At 35.6% G+C, this 22,277-nt stretch overlaps 3 protein-coding genes across 7 annotated transcripts; 1 reads left to right on the top strand and 2 right to left on the bottom strand.

Moving 5' to 3' along the window:
• Positions 1-1,706: 1,706 nt before the first annotated feature.
• On the bottom strand, positions 1,707-2,949 carry LOC147482834 (putative LRR receptor-like serine/threonine-protein kinase At1g06840). Its single transcript, XM_086581449.1, has 2 exons — positions 2,532-2,949; positions 1,707-1,886 (listed from the first exon to the last, which is right to left on the bottom strand). The coding sequence occupies exons 1-2, from the start codon at positions 2,760-2,762 to the stop codon at positions 1,767-1,769; spliced, it is 351 nt and encodes a 116-aa protein (XP_086437575.1). The 5' UTR covers positions 2,763-2,949; the 3' UTR covers positions 1,707-1,766.
• Positions 2,950-9,271: 6,322 nt separating this feature from the next.
• Positions 9,272-14,077, top strand: CER4 (Jojoba acyl CoA reductase-related male sterility protein). Its single transcript, XM_086575559.1, has 10 exons — positions 9,272-9,426; positions 9,521-9,624; positions 11,147-11,349; positions 11,449-11,549; positions 11,641-11,833; positions 12,355-12,516; positions 12,646-12,727; positions 12,838-13,104; positions 13,231-13,358; positions 13,745-14,077. Exons 1-10 carry the CDS (start codon positions 9,348-9,350, stop codon positions 13,896-13,898), a joined length of 1,473 nt encoding a protein of 490 aa, XP_086431685.1. The 5' UTR covers positions 9,272-9,347; the 3' UTR covers positions 13,899-14,077.
• PRORP2 (proteinaceous RNase P 2) lies at positions 10,996-21,059 on the bottom strand. Of its 5 annotated transcripts, none has more exons than XM_086575557.1 (7): positions 19,955-21,059; positions 19,386-19,487; positions 19,095-19,270; positions 18,668-18,788; positions 17,344-17,412; positions 15,983-16,253; positions 10,996-11,370 (listed from the first exon to the last, which is right to left on the bottom strand). In XM_086575557.1, the coding sequence occupies exons 1-7, from the start codon at positions 20,915-20,917 to the stop codon at positions 11,354-11,356; spliced, it is 1,719 nt and encodes a 572-aa protein (XP_086431683.1). In that variant the 5' UTR covers positions 20,918-21,059; the 3' UTR covers positions 10,996-11,353. The 5 variants fall into 5 exon arrangements, with proteins under 5 accessions (XP_086431683.1, XP_086431680.1, XP_086431684.1 ...); XM_086575554.1 differs by lacking the exon at positions 10,996-11,370 and adding an exon at positions 14,989-15,207; XM_086575558.1 differs by lacking the exon at positions 10,996-11,370 and adding an exon at positions 15,250-15,281.
• Positions 21,060-22,277: the final 1,218 nt, after the last annotated feature.

Raw genomic sequence — 22,277 nt, 5'->3', positions numbered from 1 at the left:
GTTATATATATCGATGTTTCCAAGCTCAAAGAGTAATTACATCAGAAATCTTACTACAATTCTTTGGGTCTTTGCACGAAAGAAGCATGGCTACAGAAAATGTTGCGAAGCTTGTAGGTTTGATCAGAAATCAAACCAGTGGACCACAATGAGAATTGTAAGCGACGCCAATGTTACACACAGCTAGATCCAGTTTGCCCCCGCAAGGTTTGGCTATGCTCCATAACTGGCTTCTCGGAGAAAGAATGTAGCCGACTTTGAAGCCGTGACCGCACCATGGCCTGATAAGATCGGTCCTAGCATGGTTTGCTAAGCATGGTGTTAGCATGGCATTCCAAGACCAAACCTGATGCCTTCTCTTCATATTGTTAAAAAAAAAAAAAAAAGATTGATTAGTTTTGTGTTGGCATGCTAGGTTTGCCAATCCATCTGCAACCGAGTTACATTCTCTAAAGGAGTGCTGGAAAATGACTTGAATTCCCTGCATCTTCTCATAAATACGATTCAACCAATACCAAATGCTCCAAGAGGATCTATCTTGACGCACCAGAATGTCAACTAAGACTTTTTAATCACTCTCAATCAAGATGTGATTTAGATTCAAAGAGATGCAAAGCGGGAAGGGAAGGCATCCGTGTTGGTGATGGCAATCGGGAGAATCAAAGGTTTCATAGTTAAAAGTAAGACAGCCGCAGAGAGTGAGATAGCAATAATTTAAGCACCCAACAATCCCAGCATACAAAAATTTGTTTACAACCTAATAAAATGACCCATAAAACATCCCCCAACTAAAGTTACAGTAGCAGAGATGTGTTACACCGCTACATAGAGATGATATTTGATACATCGACCCCCAGATTACCCAAAATTTGAATGTTACTTATCATGTCCCTTGAGGATGTTTAAAGTTTAAACACAGCTGCAAAGTTAAGCAAATAACAGGGTATTACATCAAGGACTTTCAAACATACTCATTTTAATTTTTTTATAAGTGATCTTGAATTGGATTTATTTTTCAAAAAAAAAATGAAAAATGAAAAATGCACAAATCACAAAATCTAGTTCTTTTACTCTTAAATTGCAGCAGGAAATATTTGATTAATAGGCCTAAGTTACATTTAACTTGTTAATTCCTGAAATTATCCACAATCATAATATGAGAAAGTCAAACTTAAATATCATTGTGCTATCTAGGATTCATAATTTTATTTGAATATACTTTCCTCAAAAATTTCAGATGGTCTTTTAGTTGCAGAAGCAGAAAAGGTAGTGCACGGGCTTTCTGTGGCTTCTCGATGATCGATACCGTTAATTGGTATTTCTTTCATGTAAACTGCAAGTCATGGGGAGGTTCACTTACAGCTTTCGGAAAGAAAACAATAAGCAATGTGGAAATACATGCCTTATGTCTTGGTTATTACCTGTTGACCTTTCACTTTCGAGAGAATGTTTCCGCACAATCGGAACTTGCATTAAGTGACAAATAAATGCTCTCGCATCCATGTTATATGCACAAACACCACATCATCTACCTTGTTGGTCTCTGCATTAATCTTCAAATAGCGAACACATTGTCCGGGTTCAAGTCGTTTGCATAAAACTATACATCTCTTTTGTCTTTCTTGCTGAATAACAAAAGGGCCAATACCGAGAACATGTCACGATGATATCTCCATCCCGGAATAGAAAATCAGCCGTATGTGCTCGTGTTCCAATCTTGAGTTCCAATAGACCAAGCCATAGTCAAGCTTGAATGTCGCTCCATACTACTTGACTTCCGTAACCATATCATCAATTCCTGCTAGAACTTCAAATTTGGGTACTCGAAACTCGTTTGAAATTGATCCAACTTTGTTAACAACAGTTTTAATTCTTGGCTGGTTTTCCTGAAAAATAAATAAAAAATAGAAAGTAAAAAATCATGAAATCCTGCAACTCAAAGTCAAAAGGTTTTCAGAATTAATAGAAATCAATGTCAAATAAAATCCAATCAGTAGTTTCCTTTTGATTAGTCCAGAAGCATAAGTAAAAATCCCCACCCTCATTCCATACAGGATAAACGAGGGAAAATATGATCCGATAACCACGCCGAGCCAAAACTCATGAAGAAATATGGCGTAATACAATACATCCCAATAATATGCTGCAGAAGCATACAATTCATAACACCAAAACATACATAAGGCATGAGGCCAACACTGGCTTATAGTCAAGCTAGTCGTGGTTGTCAACTCGATCCTGTATCCTGTTGTGTATAGTCGTATAGTTTCTCAACTTTAATGCCTTGAGTATTGTAGTTTGTAATATATAATATAAGTTTGCATGTATGTGCGTCTACGCACGAACGTAAGTAAAAATAAATATAATATGTTAAAATAAAATTGGTGTATGGGGTCGGCATTTTGTTTAAAAAATATGAATTGACAGATAACGTCCTTAATGTAGGATTAGTGGATGCTAAATCAAAGACTCCTCAGCAGAACATCAATGGGTAAATTAATCCAGGAATTGAGGAAAAACTAAGAAAGTACCTGTTGACCTTCTTCCTCGCAATATCCCATCAAAGCAACTAGGTTCCGGTGATGCACTCTTGATAGTAACTCAATTTCTATGAGAACTTCTTTTTCACCCTGTAATGAACCTTCAAGTGCACGTTTGATGGCCACAATACTTCCATCAGCTAAAATAACTTTATACACCTTCCCATAACCTCCTTGGCCAATCTGAGTAGAGTTATTGAAATTGTTTGTGGCCGGTGCCATTTGCACAAAAGTGAAGTCCTGGACACCATCAACTTTGATTTTGATCCTTGACACTGCAACGGTTTACATAGATATAACTAATACTATTTTCAGACAATATATAGAAAAATATGAACTACAAAACTATTATCAATCCATCTCCAAGAGCATATCTATTTTTTGCTCTATTACAAATTTGTACATTTAATAAAAAGAATCAACAACATTCACAAGACAACTTCAAAACTCTCACAGTAGGTAATACTTACATCGACATTTTCTTGAAATTGTGCGTTGTTTTCAGCTTTTCTTCTCATGATAAGGATGAAAACAAATGCAGTTAATATAATCGCACCTGCCACAGACCCCACTACTATGCAAGAAATGGCACCTTTGCTTATCCTTGATTTAGGAAAATCAAACACCACTGCAGCAGAAATAAGAATCGTTAACCAGAGGCCAGTTCGTGTCTCGCTTAGTGGTGAATATCAGATTAGCGAAGAACTCGTGGGTTTTGGCTTTGGGTGTTTTATTTTTTTTCAGTTAATAGTAGTGGAAGGTATTTTGGGTTTTAAGGATTCCTAGTTGAAGTCGAAGGGTTTTTTTTTTTTTTTAGATTCAAATTTTGTGTTTGAATGATTCATAGTTACGGCGTATTGGTTTAAAGATTGGGCGTGTAATTGTTTTGTTCTTAGTATATGTATCTTGAGAATATCCAGAGAATCTCAAGCAAATCTAACGTCAGATGTAATTTGCAGTAGGGACTGACTCACAATTAATCAAAATATTATCCTGATTTTTAATTAACTGTGTATCCACTTAAAAATACTGCTGACGTGGCCTCCTAAAATCGCAGATGAGCATTTTCGCCCACTGTGCAATAATAGATTTAGATACTAGTGTTTTTTTTTGAGACGGTAACCATAAATATACTAGTTCTCCTATAGAGTATAGACTATCTAGTTGTTTTATTTAGTTTAACCCATGGCCTTGCAAAAGAATCATACTATATCGTCCCTCGAGTAGATGTATAACACCCTGTTTATTTTCTTTGTTTTTCCTATTTATTAGGGTTTAAAAAAATATAATTATATTAAAAAGAAAAGAAAATGATAAAGATAAAGATAAAATAAGATAAGATAAAAACGTGGGAGAGTTAGAGAGATTTGGTTACACCGAACTCTCCTTTTGTTGGGTTTTTTTTTTTTTTTTGAAATAAAAAAGAAAACGTACAAGAGAAAAAAGGGAAGGAGTGTTTACTTGGGGAGAGTGTTAGAGTGCAGAGAGAGAGTTTTACTCAAAGAAGAAATGGAGGTTTCTTGCTGGGGGATTTGCTGGCAACAGGAACGTATCACGAGTGAGTAGTCTAAACCTTTTTTTTTATATAATTGATTAATTAATTGTTTTCTTTAGTGCATTAAATATTTGCCTCTCAAACTTCTAGAGCCAAGTAAATTTGTCTCGTGTGTGTGGCTGTTTGTTTGGTCTATGATGTCTAATTGAGTTAAAGCAGTTAGTCATATCCTGGTTTCTGTGTGTGTGGGTCAGTATAAAGATATTTGTAGACTGTAGTTATCTCCACACATTTATATTAAACAGAGACAACTTATTAGGTGATAGTAAGTCATGGACTTAATAGTGAACTTTATTAGCCTCATGATATGATTATATACTATGCTTAGTAACTTGGTTGTTAGATAACAGTATTAACTTGTTACATGAGTTTCTATATTGGATTGTAAACAAGTTTGTGAAAGAGTGCAAGGCGTCGACAAGTAGATATAAGTAGTTTCTCTTTTAATGCCTCTCCCAACATTTTCTGAAGCACCTAGTTCCATTTTAGGTTTATCATCCTCTGGGGGATTGGACACAGATGTTTGGCATGAATCTCAGTTTAGAAATATCCCTTCTATCTATTTCCTTTCACCTATTCCTTGCCCGGATATAGTCTTGGCGTGCCTTAGATGTCTTAGCGCTGGTCTGTTTTCGAGCTAAATTTTGGTTTAGTTAGAGTTTGAACTAGTTTTATTTTAAAACACGAAAAAGTAAGGTATGGAAGTCTGATTTTCAACCCAATCGACCTCGACACATTCCGAGGTTTGTGGATATGGTTACGGTGTTCGGATGTTAGTACGTCAGAATTTTCTGACTGCAGAAATCCGGATCTGTGCCTGTTTTCGAACCACTTTTTCACATAGTTAGGTTCTGATTCAAACTCTCGTCAAAACATGAAAGAGTGAGTTTTCTGAGTCTTCTTTCCAACCCAATTAGACTCGACACATTCCGAGGTATGTAGAGACAACTATGATGTCGGAAGTTTGGTTGACAGAAAACAGTGCGTCAGAATTCCGTTTCTGCGCACTGTGTTCGGGTCCAGTTTTCATATAGTTATAGTGAGAGTTAGTATTTTTGTAAAACATGAAAGAGTAATTTCTGAGTCTTCTTTTCAAATCAAAAAGCCTTGTAGCGTTTGGATACCTGTGGAATAAGTTGTGTCATTCGGAAGATAGTCCGTCATAAATCTAGTTTGCTGAAAAAGTAGGATTTTTACCGTTTTCAACTTAAGTTTTCTTCTAGATGGGCTGAGGTTGGGACTTCGAGTTCTACATGAAAAAGTATGTCTACATACCCTAGTTTTTAAATATTTAAGTTACATGTCATTTGGATGAATGCAGGAAAAACTATAGCATTAACTATATGGCTGGTAAGAACTACGAAGGCTTGATTCCAATCTTGAAAGATTTGGATACGTAGGCAGCTTTGAGCAAAAGTGTAGCCACTACAATACACTATATCTATAATATATATATTAGTTTGTGTGATAACTATGTGATTGTGTTAAAAATTAATGTTGTTTTGAGACTACATAAATATATATGTGTGAGATAGAAGTTGTATATAAATATAGACTTTAGTATATGTAGATCTGTTTTGGACATTAGTGTGTGTGGACTTAAATTTGGGCTAATGAACTATTTGTTTACGATATTGTGTATATGAGTGTGGTTATATAAATTATATTTGTTTGATTATAAGTTTGTTTACATTCAATGATATTTAAGTGTTTGATTTGCCTTGACGTGCGAAAATGACTCTCTGCATGTATGGTCTGTTTTGACATGAGTAATGCTAGTATAATTATAAATGATAATAATGTTTTAATGTGTCGTCCACATCTTTAGAACTCTCCATGCCTCAGGATTTGGTAATGAGATATTATGACTTGTGATGTCATGTGAATGACCCAATAGTTTGTACTAGAGAGGAATTAAGGTATTCGCCTTGCGGGTTGGTCGTATTCCTTGAATGTACGAGAATGTAAGTTTGAGTATTCCTTGAATGTGGCGGGAATGACTCAGGGCATTCATTGAATGTGCCATGAATGGCTCGTTAGTGTTATAATGGGTATTCCTTGAATGTGGCGGGAATGACCCAAGGTATTCATTGAATGTGTCATGAATGACCTGAGATTTTATGGCCAAAGAGGTTGTGATTATGTGTATGGAAAAGCCCAGAGATGGCTGTGATATAGTGATACTCGGTGGGAGAGAGGCACACGTGTATGTGTAATTTGGCAAATGTGTGGAGTGCAAATCGTAGAGTAGGAACTAAAGGTTGGGTTGAGTCTGTTTATAAATGAGTCAACAAGATAATTAATAAGCAAAGTGAAATATTGATTTTACGTATGAGTGAGTTATTGCCTATGAATATTTATGTATTATGATGTATATGTTTTCTTACAAAGAAATATAGAGGTGGTTTGTGTGAGGTTATGGATGTGAAGTGTGACTGAGAATAATATTATTGAATACTTGTGATCTTTTCTGTGATTATGGAATGATTCTAAAATGATATGTTATTATGAAAGCATTAATGACTTGTAATAGTCTGAGATATATAATTATGTACTTGAAAACTTTATGACGTAATGATGTCATGTGAATGACTACCCTTGATATAGGTGGTATGATAAGTAGTATTCCCCGAATATGCGGGACGAACTAGGTTATATCAATTAGACTTAAATGTCTTAAATAAGGTTTGGTTACGAATGGAAATTTGACTGGCTGAGATAAATCATTTTATTGTGATGTCTAACTCAGTTTTGCAGGAGGGTAGGATCTATTAATCTTTTCTGCAGGGACGTAAATATCCTACCCTAAGACGACTTGTTGGCTTAAAGGTAAGGTATACTAAACTCATATTTAATTAAGTTATCATATGTGTATGTAATAAGTGGTATTTCTGTTATGAGTAATCTTGGAAATGTATATTGGAATTGAAATCTTACTTGGGAAGAAACTACACGCCGTTTTGGAAAACATAACTATATTGTCTTCCAAGTTGAAATGGTTTTGTAATGTTATATTTATTAATTTGAAAGATTATTATATATATTTTGTTGTTAGTTTACTCATACCAACAAATTCAATTTTACTGACCCATGTTTGCTTTGTTTTGCAACGTAGGTGTGTTCTTGGGAATATAGATGGTGGAATGCAGCGGATGAAGACGCTTGATTGGGATTCGCTCTTGGAGTCTTACTGGTATAAGTTTTATGAAGTATAAAGTTTTGATTTGAAACCTTGGAGTCTTACTGGTATAAGTTTTATGAAGTATAAAGTTTTGATTTGAAACAGATGTAATAGAGTGGTTTAATAAATTCTTGAATTTATACATTAAGAGTTGTTCGTTTGGTTTTAATTTGATCTCATATTTTAATATCGTGGTTGTTAACGAGTTATTAGGGTTTTGTTTCTTCCTGGATTTTCAGAAGATGGAATAGGGTGTGGATAATTCCCTATTTTTAATTTTCTAGAAATTTGGGGTGTGACAATATGCATCGCTAGCTCAGCTTCGAAGCGAAGAAGATGGGAGAAGTATAATAAGTCTACAAGTCATAACACCGCATGCAAATATATATGCCATTGACAACTTTCCAAATCCATAAAAATTTTAAGTGAATTTTTCGAGTGTTACCTTGTTAGCTTGTATTGTTTATCTTATTTGGCGTGTGTGACATATAAATCTAGTCCAAGGCCAGGACTTTAAATAATAATTTATACTTTCGTCGGAAACCTCTGTCATCAACTCTACCAACAACTACACAACCATAATTCCCCAATATATAGCTGCGCATTAAGTTTTGTTATCTTCGTGTAATATGAAATTAATCTTACTTATGAATTTTTAGAACAAGGAGCAAACGGAATAAAAACACAAAATACAAAATGCAAAATACAAGGAGCATTAGAACTCTATAGAATACCAAGAAATTGGTAAAAAAAACAGGACGACTTCGAGTTAAAATCACTCTCAATTTTCAAACAAAACAAAGGTATTCCAACTTAATACTTTAATTAATAAACGAGAAAAAAGAATATAAAATAAAATAAAAGAAAAAGAATTTGCGATGCAGTTATAAAATCGTGTGCTGTAATCTTCACTGGTTTCTTGTTCACCTATAAAGTACAAATTTTAGACATGCAATTGCTGGCAGAGACACATAATTCAGGTCAATTGCTGTACGTGATCAAGAATACTTTCGGATTCACCTAAAAAAGGACTAAGATTACTTTTGGGATTTTGGAAATGTGCATGTCAAAGTCAATGGCTCCAAGTCTTCCGAAGACCCAACCAAGTGAACAACAGAACATGAACAACCTGTATTTTACAAAACATTTTATGTTCGCTGGTGAACTATCACAATGGAAAGTGTCTACTTACCTAATAAGGTTAATTAACATTTTTTATTAATACCTGCTCTGACATAACAGTGACGAGATAATGCAACTACAATATCTAGCAAGGATTAAGAGAGAACATGAGTTGTGATTCAATATTTCAATGGTCAAGACCATGTTTAAACACCATGTTTAAGGAGGAAGTTCCCTACAAACAAAAACTAATAGTCCTTCTGTGGTGACTGATCCCAAGACCTTATGGCCGATCAAGGCTCAACCAACAGCCACAACACTCAGTTTATTCGCCAGGTGGTCAAGCTAGAGTGATCAACTTACCAATCAAAATGCAGGGGAGGTCTAAGAATATTTTTGAAAAGGTGAAAATAATCAAAACATCATCAAGTTCTTACTATTTCTGCAGAAAAATTGATAATAATTATGTGCAAAGCCAAAAAAAGTCGAAAGAGGACGAGCCAAATCTAACAATTCATGGACAGAATGGAGAGGCTCAAATTAGGTGATATCACCACCAGTCCACGTACCATTGCCTTTTTTCACAAAATGTTCATAAGGTTAAGCATATCGATAAGTTCGAATTGCATTTTGGAGCCTAGAAAAATAATTTAACTAGACTTTATTGTTTTTACTAGTCAAGATTTATCTTGTGATAGGCGCTTAACTGAACAATCTCACGCAAATGTAAAAATCTAAAAGAAATGTTGGTTACATTTTTAAGAATTGTAATTCAAGAAAGAATTAATTAATATAAAAAAACAATAAACAAACTCCAAATTCAACATACACATACTGAGCCTAAAATATCAATAAGCAATGCCGTACACTCTACCACTCAATTTACATATATAAACACGAAGTATGTCACTAGAAAGTCCGAACATCTTACCATTTCATTTTCTTCCCGATGGAGCTTAATGGGATTGTGGAGTCTCTTGTGAACAAGAACATACTTATCACTGGTTCTACTGGATTTCTAGCAAAGAGTAATACTACTAAGTCTTTTTCTCTTTGAGTTTCATGCAATAGAATGTGTCAAAAATATGTGATGTGAAGCTTGAACTGTTTATTGTATTGCAGTTTTTGTAGAGAAAGTGCTTAGAACTCAACCTAATGTGAAGAAACTCTTTCTTGTTGTAAGAGCAGAGAACACCAAGTCTGCCAAACAACGCCTGCACGACGAGGTAAGCAAGTAATGTATAATTGTTCTTTGTTCAGTAAGACCGTTATCCGTCTATGTCGTGTGAGCGAAAACACATTGTCTTCATACGTATGACCCATATGTGAAGAGGTAATAACTCAATCATGGTATGCTCTTAATTAGAAAAATGCTTTTGTAAGTTTCATTTTGTGATGTGTCAAGACTAAACACTTATTTTTTGGACTGTAAAAGCTAGGGGCGAGGCAGACCCGATGTATTAATATTATCAACTATTACAGGCTTACAGCCCTCACAAACTGATTTTTATGATATTGTGAGGAGGGATTAATGTTTTTACGAGCCTTTGAATGCTGAATGTGGGATGCTAAAATGCCCATCTTTGATTGCTGAACTTTGAAAAACATGTTTGTTTTCTGTTAGAATAACCCAGCTCTGAATGCTGAATATAAATTATTTGGCCAATTTTACCTATGCTATCTATTTTAAACACTAACTTGATTTCTTGTAAAACAAAATATATATTAGATTTGAGGAGGGGAGATGGATTATCGAATAAAGAAATGATAAATAAACTAATTTTAAAATATGCTTTCACAAATATATTTTAACGGTTTATTTTTATATTTTGTTTACTTTTAAAATATATATATATATGTAATTCTATTTTTAACAAAATAGATATCATTCACCCTAAAAAATGAAAAACCCGTGACGCCAACATCAAATTTTGAAGAACCTATTTTGAAGTTATACAGGTCAAAGTAAGAAAGTAGATAGGTTCTTGAGATTGGATTTTTAAGAAAGGGCAAAAGGGGACTTTTTTGTTTCAAGTATTAGAATTCAGTATTCAGGAGGAACTTTGGTGCGAATACTGAAACTACCACTGAATGCTTAAACTACTTAAAAAACGAACAAGTTTTTGAGCCTTTGAATGCTTAAAACTTAAGTTTAAGAGGCTCTTAATGTTGAATCCAAAAAAAAAAAACAACCCCTTAATACATATAATACTTAATTATTAGAGTATTAGCTAGTTTGCCAAAAATGAAAAATGTTACACTAATATCAGAGTATTAGACTAGGCGAATACCCTAAAAAAAGGTAAACAAATGCAAAACAGAAAATCAAAAGAATCGGTATGAATGCCAGATTTTTCACTTGGAGCTTCCAAGATTATTATGTCGTTAGCAGCAAGAACAGAAAATTAAGGTGCAAAATAGGATTATGTCTTTTGCCAGCCTTTGAGAGATGTATTGCAATAGGTAGAAAAACAAAATTTATATATAGGATTAAATCAGATTTCGAGTATCCATAAGCCAAAAAAAACAAAAGATTTCACAATTTCAAAAGATTCTCAAGTGATTTTCATGATAAGTTAACACAAAAACTGCAGTTGTAGTTACAAATGTTTTTTTTTTCGATAAACAATTGTAGTTACAACTTACAAATGTTACGTAGCACTAAAACATGACGAACTCGAAACATTTCTGAGGACAATAACATGTGTTTGTACCAATACCAACTTTAGTAACTTAATATAATTTCAGGTGATAGGGAAGGATTTGTTCAAGCTACTGAAGGAGAAACACGGTGCAAAGTTTGATTCTTTTATTTCGAACAAGGTAACACCTGTTGTTGGGGATATATCTTGCAAGGATTTGGGAGTGCAGAACTCTGATTTGAAGAAAAAAATGTTTAATGAAATCGACATCATTGTGAATATAGCTGCAACCACCAACTTCGATGAGAGGTGATCAAGAATTTCCCCCATCTGTTTTTCAAAAAAAAAAAAAAAAAAAAAAAAACGGTGTGCATAAGTTAATTAGAAACAATGTCCTATTATCTGCAGATATGATGTAGCCTTGGGTATCAATACTTGGGGAGCTAAACATGTTTTAGATTTTGCAAAGAACTGTGCGAAACTAGAGATGCTTCTCCATGTCTCAACTGGTAAGTCACTTGGTCTAGTTCTCCAGCTGTGGCATTATAAGTTAAGAATTTTTTCCCCCCTTAATCAGGTAAAATTTACATGGTGTTTCAGCTTATGTGTGTGGAGAAAGGTCAGGACTGATATTAGAAAAGCCGTTCAAAATGGGTGAGACCCTTAATGGAAACTCGGGTTTAGATATTGAACAGGAACTCAAGCTGGCACAAGAAAAAAGGAATGCACTCCATGCTCAAGAAGCTACAAAGGAAGAAGAACTGGCAGCCATGAAAGAATTGGGCATGCAAAGGTTTTACACTACTTGACCTATGGATCATCCAAAACTAATATAACTGGAAATGCACAAAAACAATATAGGACATTTCTTCTTGTGCCTTTCAGTTTTTAGACTCTGCAGTCAAAAGCATCCAGCTTTAACCCAGCCTAGGTCTTGAGCCTAAGGGTTCCTAGGCACACCCCAGCAACTAGCAAGCACCTGTGCCTAACTACATTAGGTTCTAGACATTCTAGGCAGGCACACCCCAGCTCCTAGCTCGCGCCTGCGCCTAACTACATAGGTTCTAGGCCTTCTAGGTCATTATAAAAGGCAAAACCACAACTTCGGCCAGTCCCAAATAGAGCTCGATGCACACAGACTTCGGTAATTAACCGATCGAACTCTGCTTGGGATTGGGCTCCGACTTGGGTAAACTTATCCTGAAGTTCACCCTATTGACTGGAGTTTCAAACTTCTAATGATTTGTATTTGCAATTATCTGAACTCTATTTGAAGTATCTTCTGGAACATGATTCTAATTTTTACTTCATCAGGTCAAGACTCTATGGCTGGCCAAACACCTATGCTTTTACGAAAGCAATGGGAGAGATGCTACTTGGACACCTTAGAGAAAATGTACCTGTTTGTATTGTACGGCCAACCATTATTACCAGCACTTACAGCGAACCATTTCCTGGTTGGGTGGAAGGTATCAGGTAAACATTTGCCAAGCTAACTAAGATCGGCATATTCCTACAAGTTTAACCATATTAGGTTCTACGGACACTGGGTTATATCTTCAGAGTAACTTTGAGAAAATCGTAACCATTGTCTTATGAGTGCAGAACTATTGATAGCTTGGCTGTTGGTTATGGAAAAGGGAAGGTGACATGTTTTTTAGGAGATTATGACTTAATTCTTGATCTGGTAAGTTAATTATCTAAAGCCAGAACATAGTCCTCTGCTAATATCCAGGACTACCAACATTCTACATATTACCAAAGCTCGATAACTAAACAAGGATATCACCTCTACAGATTCCAGGAGACATGGTTGTGAATGCAATGATAGTAGCGATGGTTGTGAATGCAAATCAACCGAAGGAGTTTATCTACCAAGTAGGCTCTTCCTTGGCAAACCCAATGAAATGTACCTTCTTCAGAGATATTGCATTTAGTTACTTCTCTAAGAACCCATGGATCAACAAAGATGGAAAGGCAGTTAGAGTTCACAAAGCTAAACTCTTCACCAGCGCAGCGAGTTTCCAAAGACACATGACGCTGAGTTACCTGCTACCATTGAAGGTAGAAAACAGTAATTAATAGGCTTATAATTGCGGTCTGTACTTGGTGGTTGTTGTTGGTGGTGGTGGTTTATCATGTTGTTATTGTTATTGATATAAGTTTGCCTTGCCTTGTCTTTTCTTTCAGGGTCTACAAGTGGTTAATGCAGCAATGTGCAATTATTTTCGCCACACTTACAGTGATACCAGTCGGAAGATCAAATTCGTACTCCGCCTGGTGGAACTATATACACCATACATATTCTTTAAAGGAATGTATGTCATTCTCCTTTTACCCATACATATTCTTTTTTGAGAGTTGAGTATCTTATTATCACTAGGAAAACTGCTTAGCAGTTGTCGTGAGCAGGGCAGATAGAGAAGAACGAGAGAGAGAGTAAGTGAGAGATGGAGAGATAGGTTTCTTCAGAGGGAGAGCAGGATGAGTGAGACGTAGAACGAGTGGGCGAGATAGGTTTTGGCACTCAGAAAAAAAAAAAAAAAAAGTGCCTAAACTACATTTGGCCCTCACTCCCCCTAAAGAAAGAGTTCGCTTCGCTCACAATTAATTACTAATATTTTTTTTAATGGGAATAATTACTAATATCATTATTATAATTATATAGAATTAATCATGTTGTTATTTTCTTTTTCTGATCCAGCTTTGACGACACGAACTTGGAGACGTTGCGTATGGAAATGAGCAGGCACGAGACAGAGGCAAAAACATTTTATTTTGACCCCAAAATCATTGACTGGGAAGAATATTTTATGAATATTCACCTCCCTGGTATTGTACGATATGTTTTCAAGTGAGGATCACAAAGTCTAATATTTCATGGATATTCCCATCCAGGTGTCTAAGATGTGTTTCCGGTGAAGATCACCGATTGATCAATGTTCTACTACTGTTAATTGAAAATTTATTGATTTGATATGTATTCTATACTATTCTACCAATGTGATGCATCCGATTGCTAAGGCAAACGTCAAAAGGATTTGTCATTTGCACCTGTGTTTAAATTCACTAAAATCATGTAATAGCGTAGTGCAAACATTAAGTTTGTTTCCCATTTGTTCTTCCTTCATTTGCGTCTCTTCTTCGCAAGTCATTTGCAATGAATCACTTATCTCTGTGCAAGCCCTCATTACTATATATATACGATTTATTAGGGGATGCTCATTACCATAATACCATATATACGATATAGTTATGTTTATGAATTATGAATGTCCTTCGCACTGGGGAAAGGATACAAAACAGAATACATGTGGCTCGCGTTTTAAAAAGCAAGAAACAAGGGCAAAAGCTATAAGGTTTGCCTCACCACTTGGTCTGAGAACGGAAGCTCATTAAAACTGAAGTTCCAAAAGATGGTTAGATGAAGATGAAATACTGGAATTGTGCAATAGCAGGGAGACCAACATAGCAAATTTGGGTGTTTATGCTTTGCCCAGTTGCACTTTGCTACAAGCACTATGGAATAACACGAACTTCGTACTTTTTGATAAAGGAGCTGCTAAAAGGGAAGCCATTTTGGATGGAGTTCAGATCCAACAGGGAAGAAGAATCAAGACATTTGAAAGGGAGAATTCTATATCTGTAAATAAGATATGCCTAATACCAATATAGCTTATACTTATACAGTTTCTAACTGTTCCTTTTCCACTAATAGTACTAGCATACCTAATTATGAGGCATCAAGCTCATGGAGTATCTTGTCTTAATGTTACGTTTGAAGGTGCTTTCAATAAAAGAGAACTCTCTGGAGTTGGAGCTGCTATGCATGGAGTGAAGATGGGAGGCTAGTAGCTGCTGCAGCAAGGAAATACAGAACCAAGACAGCTGAAGAGAGATAACTTTTGGCAGCTGAAGTGGCAGTGAATCTGGTTCTGCAAATGGAAGGAGGAATCTTTGCATTTGAAGGAGACAGTATCAATGCCATAAAGAGTCTGACGCACCAAGAATCCTGCCTAGCTTTAGTCCTTACAGAGCATTGATAAAGCAATCACCAGAACCTCTAGCACTTTAAATTATAATTGTTCTAGTTCATCAAGTACATTGTGTAACAGAGGCGCTCGTGATCAGATGAAGTGGGCTGCAACTTCATCTGACATGGGTGCTCTGCCAAAATGTTGTTTAGACTCTCTGTTCCTTTAAGTTTATGATATACGGGTGCCTTTAAAAATGGAATTCAACTTGCAAAGAGCAATGAGATTTATCAGCATTTCAGTAAGACCGTATAAGGTGCTAAAATATGTCATGTATAAGGTGCCGTAGTCATAACACATCAACATAATTCGGGCAGAGCACACCATTTTTTAATAGGATCGATTTTGTTAAAAATGATGTAGGTACAAGATTAAAAATGTCTTCCCAATTACCAAAGCAGAACCAATTCCATTGTTCGGAAGATTCCAATCGATAGAAATGTAATTATCCCTTCCTAAAGCAAAAAAGGAATATCAGGATCTTACCCTCTACCTATCGAGCCTGAGAAGTTTGCATCATTATTATGCATTACATAATGTGCCAAGGCTACCAGCGCAGTTTTTTTTTTTATCAAGAGAATCACTTGGAGTAGGATGATTTTACCAGCTGTTCTTTGCTAATTCCGGAAACAAAATACATAATATAATCATAAAAGGAAACTCCTTATGTCGCTTCACAAAATACTTCAGCTCATAGAATTGCACAGAGGCAAAAAAAAAAAAAAAAAAACTCATTAACATCCCTTCATAAATTAAAAGAAAACTAACACATTTTTTTTTTTTTTGAAAACAATGCAACAAGCCAAATGATACATGCAAATGCCAACAATGTGAAGGCATTATAAATTAAGCAAGTCAAGGTAAAGAATGTCAATTTGAAGAGCATGGAGACCTATCTTTTCTTTTACCTGTCATGGTCATTGATTCATCGTTGGGACACTGAGATAAGGTCGGCATGCTGTGAGAACTATTCACTGTTCTGTCAGTCCTTGCTCCGCAGAGACTGGGCAACATCGAGTTGGAGCTGAAGGGCTTATCAACTACATGAGCATGAGAGCTTATCAAAACTTCATCAGAGCATTCATGATGACTTGGTCTAGTTATGCAAAGCCATGTCCTCAGCAGCTCATCACTGGATTCACCTTCTACTGGTACATGCCATGATCCTTTTTCTGATTCCTGGGGTAAAAGTTAGAAAATAATGGAAAGAATGAGAGCTACGTAACATGGAACCTCATATTCTCAAACAATCCATGTCTACGTTATGCAAACGTTTTCAAACTTCTAAACCCTAAAAGACTAAGATACTAATCTATTAAGTATTAACATAGCGACAACTACATGATATGTCCACTTGCATAGTAACTTCTTTCTAAGGAGGCGCATTGTAAGGTCTTGAGCCCAAGAAATAGTTGTGCAAGTGTAACTAGACAATTGCGGAAAAAAAATATTTTCACTTTGCTGTGTTCCAGTGTCCTACTTCACTAGAAGTGTGGATTAGGTCTTGACAGATAATTAAGAGGCCAAAAAGCAAGCAGGGAGATGATCTAGACCTTTTGGCTTAAAGGAGAAGGATCCACCGAAGAGACAGAGATATGGAAACGTAGCTGTTCCTTTTATGGATGGTCCCTTTCTGTATCTCTGATTTTGTCAGTTATAGCTGGTGAGTCAGAGCGGCCGATTCAATCGGCACAATTCTCCGTAACAATGTTTACAAAAAAGCACCGAGGCTTAAGCCTCAAGGTGCTTAAGCCTCACATATTTTTATAATTCTTACTTTTTTTTTCCAATTTTTACTGATGGCTTAACCCTTCTTTCAAATACTAAAATCTCGCTAATAGGTTACGTTTAAAGCATCTCTCGCAACTTAAGCCTCACATAATTTCATATTTTCACCTTTTCTCCAATTTTTTGACAACTTAACCCCTCTTTAAAGAATAAAAACTCCCTTATAGGTTAAACAATGCTCCTTACATGTCCTGTTATTCTATCTGCCATGGTGTTGGTAGAGTACTTAATTGCAAGAATGCCACATGTGCATTTCATAGCTCTAGGCACATACAGCATCATCATGTTTAACTCACAAAAAAAGTCTGCAAACCACAGATGGCGTTGCTCTAAACGACCACGACCAGAATGCCGATTAATATGGCGATAAAACAAAGAAAAATCTTCTTGTATAAGATAAAGAATTAAACATAAATGGTGGCCTCCTAATCGATCAGTATCTAATTAATAAATGAAGTAGAAAAACCAGTCCAAAAATTACCTGAATAACTAAGGAATATGAAGGTGGCATCACAAGTCTCAAATTGCTTTTCAGGAAATTGAACTGAACCTGCAAAGTTGGAGAATGCAAGTAATACATGAGAAACGGCAGATATGGCAAAAATGACACACTAATGATTCTGTCATGCTGATGTTTTTCTCCCCTTTCTTTCTTTATCCTTTTCATATTTATTTATTATGTATTTCAATCATACTAGCAAAAAAGGAATTAATATATTTATTAAACAAGAAATAAGCCAAAAAGCCCAATTTCCAATTTTAATCATAGTCTAGGACAACTGGGTTTTGAAACCATTGATAAGGACATTTTTGGCTTATAACTACTAGAAAAACCAGATTTCACGTTTTAATTATTAATAAGGACAGACTTGACTTTTTTATTACTCTTTCCAATTTTACCCTTCTATATTTGGTATGCACAGATACTTCGCATACCAAGAGGTGGTATGCACTGATTTTCTTTGTGATGCTTGGTATGTATAGGCATCTGTGCATACCTAAGGTGGCATACATAAGGTGCTATGCACTGACACCTGTGCATACCAGGGTATTATTGTCTTTTTCGGACAAAAGTCAACTATTGTTCTTGAGAGTGTTTTTGAAATGAGGGTGAATTTTTTGGTTCGTTATTTCGGAATTTTGTCCTTTTCAGTTTTGTCCCCTTTATTAAACTATATATATAATGAATGTAATTTCTTTCTAGAACATCAAAGGACAACATATAATTAGGAAAGCAGGACAGATAATTAATTTTTTTTCTTAAAAAACAAGATAAAGGGGGTGAATTTGGGTTACCGTTTACATTTCTTAAACAAAACTTATCCCAGTTCCTGTTCAAACAAATGTCAAACAACATTGATTTGCTCAAACTATCCGCTTTAACCACACATATTACCTGTTTTACTGCTATAGGTGGGGAGTCTAGTGTTGGTATCTTCTTGCACTAACACTAGTTTTCATGTAATTGGCTAACCTTATTATATTCTATGCAATAACCTTTCATTAATAATAATAATAATAATAATGTGAATTTTCCACACCTTAGAAATTGGTTACTTGGAACCCAAATTTCGTGACTAAAGGTTACATACTTACATATGAAAGTTTTTTTTTCTTTAAATGACATACTGAAAGAATAAATATTAAACAGAAAATATCTAAAACAAAATGAGATTACATACAGCAAGAACAAATGAGTAAACATGTATTGAAAAAATACACACGCACAGAGAACTCAGTTAGTGGTTTGAATGCCCAAGACTTTCATGGAATTAAATAAATATGATCTATCCTACAATACGTACTCGATGTCTCTCCTTCCACTTAAGAAAGAAGTTGCTGCCTAGGAGTTCAAAAATGTGATCCCTCATTTCATCATTTGTCACTAGTAAACACTTAAGCTTGACGGCAGCATATAGCCAATACCTGCATTAGTAACAACCACGGTAAGATTCCAAACTTAAATACATAAAAATGTTTCTACAGCAGAAACACAAACCCACAAAATGAGACAAGACTTATAGCAAATAGTAATCAGCACGTGTAACAATGTCATATATATGAAGAAAAAAACGAGTAAGAATTCAAATTAAAGTGAACAATTAAAGAGAGCGGGAGGAGTTTTTCTTTCAAAGTGGAGACATAAGGGAAAACTACAACTAATGGGGGACTAGCAACAACACAACCTAATCCATCACCTGATGAAAAATCTCACGAATATAGGTTTCTTACCAATCATCATTTGATCCATTTGGAGTTGTGTACAATGTGCCTCGTGTTTGCCATTCCTCTAGTAGCTTTCGGTTGGAGGGATTACCCATAAGTGACCGAACACGTTTATTGTGTAAAATAACAAGTGGCCACTTTTTATCATTCCTCGCATACAATTCTTTCACAGCAGCATCCAGCTGCTCTATTGCAATTTTGGAAAAATAAAAGTGACAAAGTTATGATTATCACACAGTTGGTTATAGACTAGATGACGACATACAGAAGGCAAACAATTAAACCATAATGTCGAACCTGAGAAATGCTGAATCCACCATCCGCAAAGTTTTGTTGGTAAAGCCCGACATTCGCTCCATCCACTATTGCTTCATACTTTGTGTTGTTATCAAGCCATTTCTGAAAAAAGAAAATCACAAAATAAGTTAAAAATTATACAAGGCTATGCTTGTTGAGCTTTCACTGCTCCATTGAAAAGAACGAAGCTACCAAAAGAAAGGCCACCAAGATGATAGTACAAGCAAATATTTTTAATTCTAACCAGATAGTATACTAGACATTTCTCCTACCGTGCTACTCCAGACTCAAGTCTTGTTGCAGTTACTGGGTTCAATTGTACTTACATGCATGGAGATTCTAAGCTAAGAACTCATCAAACTTAATGCACTAAATGCTCATGAAAGAAAAGTTGAATGCCACTTGTACCTACGACAAACCTCCTCCTATCGTGTAAGCTAAACCAGCCTGGATCAGCACTCAGATGTACTAGATACTAAGCTACATTTATTCATCTATTACCTACATATATTCATCTATTACATATACAACTCCTAAATACCAAATTAGATGGAATTAAAAAAGCTCACCTGAAAGATCCTAAAGTCCGACTTGGATTCCCTTTCCGTCGCCAATGCAGCAATTGATTCCGCAAACTTTTCCGTCTCAGCCCGATCAATATCCACACAAACCAAACGCTCACCACAAGAACGACAATCCCCCTCCGAAGTAATTCTACTTTTACCAACACTCCACTCCCCTTTCCCCAACCATCCTTGTCCATGCCACCCACCTCCATTTTTCAAAACCGCATCTCTAACTTCCTTCTCGTCCCAATCAACTCTCCCAACCTCCACCGCAATCTCACTCCCAAACCACCCTTCAATAATCTGGGCACTAGAAACCTTAACACACCTAACACAACTCCTCAACATGTGCAAATACTGATAAACTTTCTCCACTCTCCCAACTTCCCCACTCACTTTTAACAACGCCCCAATCTCCAACTCCTCGAGTTGAATACCCAACGTACTCATATACTCCTCCACCTCATACGCCTTGTCAACATCCTTATTCCCACAAAACAACAACAATGCCGGATCAAAAGTCCGTAACCTAGGAGCAATCTTATATTTGCCCATCCCTTTAACCAACTGAAAAGCAAAGTCCCCATCACCTTTCGCCGCAGCGAGCCTTGCGACGGAAGTAATAGTTGCTTCAGTTGGATTAATGTTATTTGATAGCATACGATTAAAAATAGTAAAACCCTTTTCTATAGTTAATAATAATAAGTCGTGATGATGTTGATTAGTAGTGTTAATGAGTGAATTTGAGCAGAGGTAAATAAGTGTGTTGTAGTGATTGTGATTTAAACGTAGGTTTTGCGAAAGTGCTGTTTGGTATAGTGATAGTGCACCTTGGAGATTGTTGTGTTTCGAACACGTGCCTAATTCGTACATGAATTTACTTTCTTCGTTTTGGTTTTTCTTCTTCCCATTCCTTTTTTTGTTGTTGTTTGGTTCGTTTGATTGATTTCCTGGTTTCTCCTCCATTGACAAAATTGGAAAACCCTTAATAATAAATAAAACTCTTTTTAATAGTAGGGTTGAATAAAAAGGAATACAAAAATAATTAGTCGGTTTATTAGATATTTTCGGAATATCGACTTTTATTTCGTAAATCTCAAATTATCACCTCGCGCGGTATTCGTCTATTGCAAAAGAACACTAATTTTTTTTTTCTTCACCGAACAAGTATATTCTTTGCTCCCCTTCTTCAAGATGATCTTTTCTTCTTGGATGGTCTCTAAACTCCTGATAAAGCTCGGCCTCCTTTCCAATGGTATAACACGCCGTGGTACTGTTTCTACGACTTGGAATGCAAAATTTGAAGTCTTTGCTGTGAGGATTAATGGATGTGTTGTGCAAAACAAGAATGGAAGAACGTATTTATAAGCTGCAAAGGAAACGTATCTTTCAATTCCACGACCATCGATATCTATCATATCATTTATATTCACTTTTAATTGAGACTTACACACTACGAATATTGGCTTGGCTTTTTCCTTCCCACCTTATTTTCTGATGATAAATCCAATAGAATACAAAAAAGCAGTCCACTGTTGTGGTCCAAATGTCCAATTATCCAAATCCTTAATTATTTTATTTCCTTTTCTCCTGATTCTAAAAAAAAGATCCACAATAGTTTATCGAAAAAAAAAAAAGATCCACCACTTTGGTACATGTCACCAAAATTATCCAAACTTATATGTTCTTCACATGGCAGGGACATCTAGCATCTTTCAAAGCACCCTGAAGAAGAGCCAAGCTAGTACCAGAAACGTATATATATTGGACACAATGAGGAAGGATGAAAACTTGAAATATAATATGAGATCCCATGTAGAATTAAGTAACTAATATTTTTGTTTTGTTTCAAAGTAATTAGTAGGCTGTATTTATTTGCACAAGCACACATAGCTAACTGCACAAGTACTATTTGGAAGCTTTATATTTAGTGCACAAGGAATGGACCGAAGGTAGAAATACTATCGAAACCGTCCTATGTTCTCACTCAAATTCACATGGAAAATATGTACAAACAAACAAGAATGCGGAACCTAATGGATTGTATTTCTTGGTATAAACTATAATGATTGGAACTGTACACTCGAAAAGGAGATGAAGATTATATTGAACCAAGAAATAATGTTAGAATCCTTTATTTATAGACGATGAGTTACGAAGATGACCAAGCAAGGCCACCCACACTATATAATTCATTTAGGGGTGTTTGCCATATGTACTACGTACTACTATATAATCAATGCCACGAACAAAATTAGAAGTTCTAAGAGCATCTCTAGGTGGTGGTAGTATCACCTACGTGTTTGAAGCTGAAATTTGAAGAAAG

The sequence above is a fragment of the Coptis chinensis genome, chromosome 8, assembly GCF_015680905.1.
Source record: "Coptis chinensis isolate HL-2020 chromosome 8, ASM1568090v1, whole genome shotgun sequence".
NCBI classification, from domain to species: Eukaryota; Viridiplantae; Streptophyta; class Magnoliopsida; order Ranunculales; family Ranunculaceae; genus Coptis; species Coptis chinensis.
The sequence above is the reverse complement of the archived record's forward strand: the minus strand, read 5'-3'. Positions and strand labels throughout refer to the sequence as shown.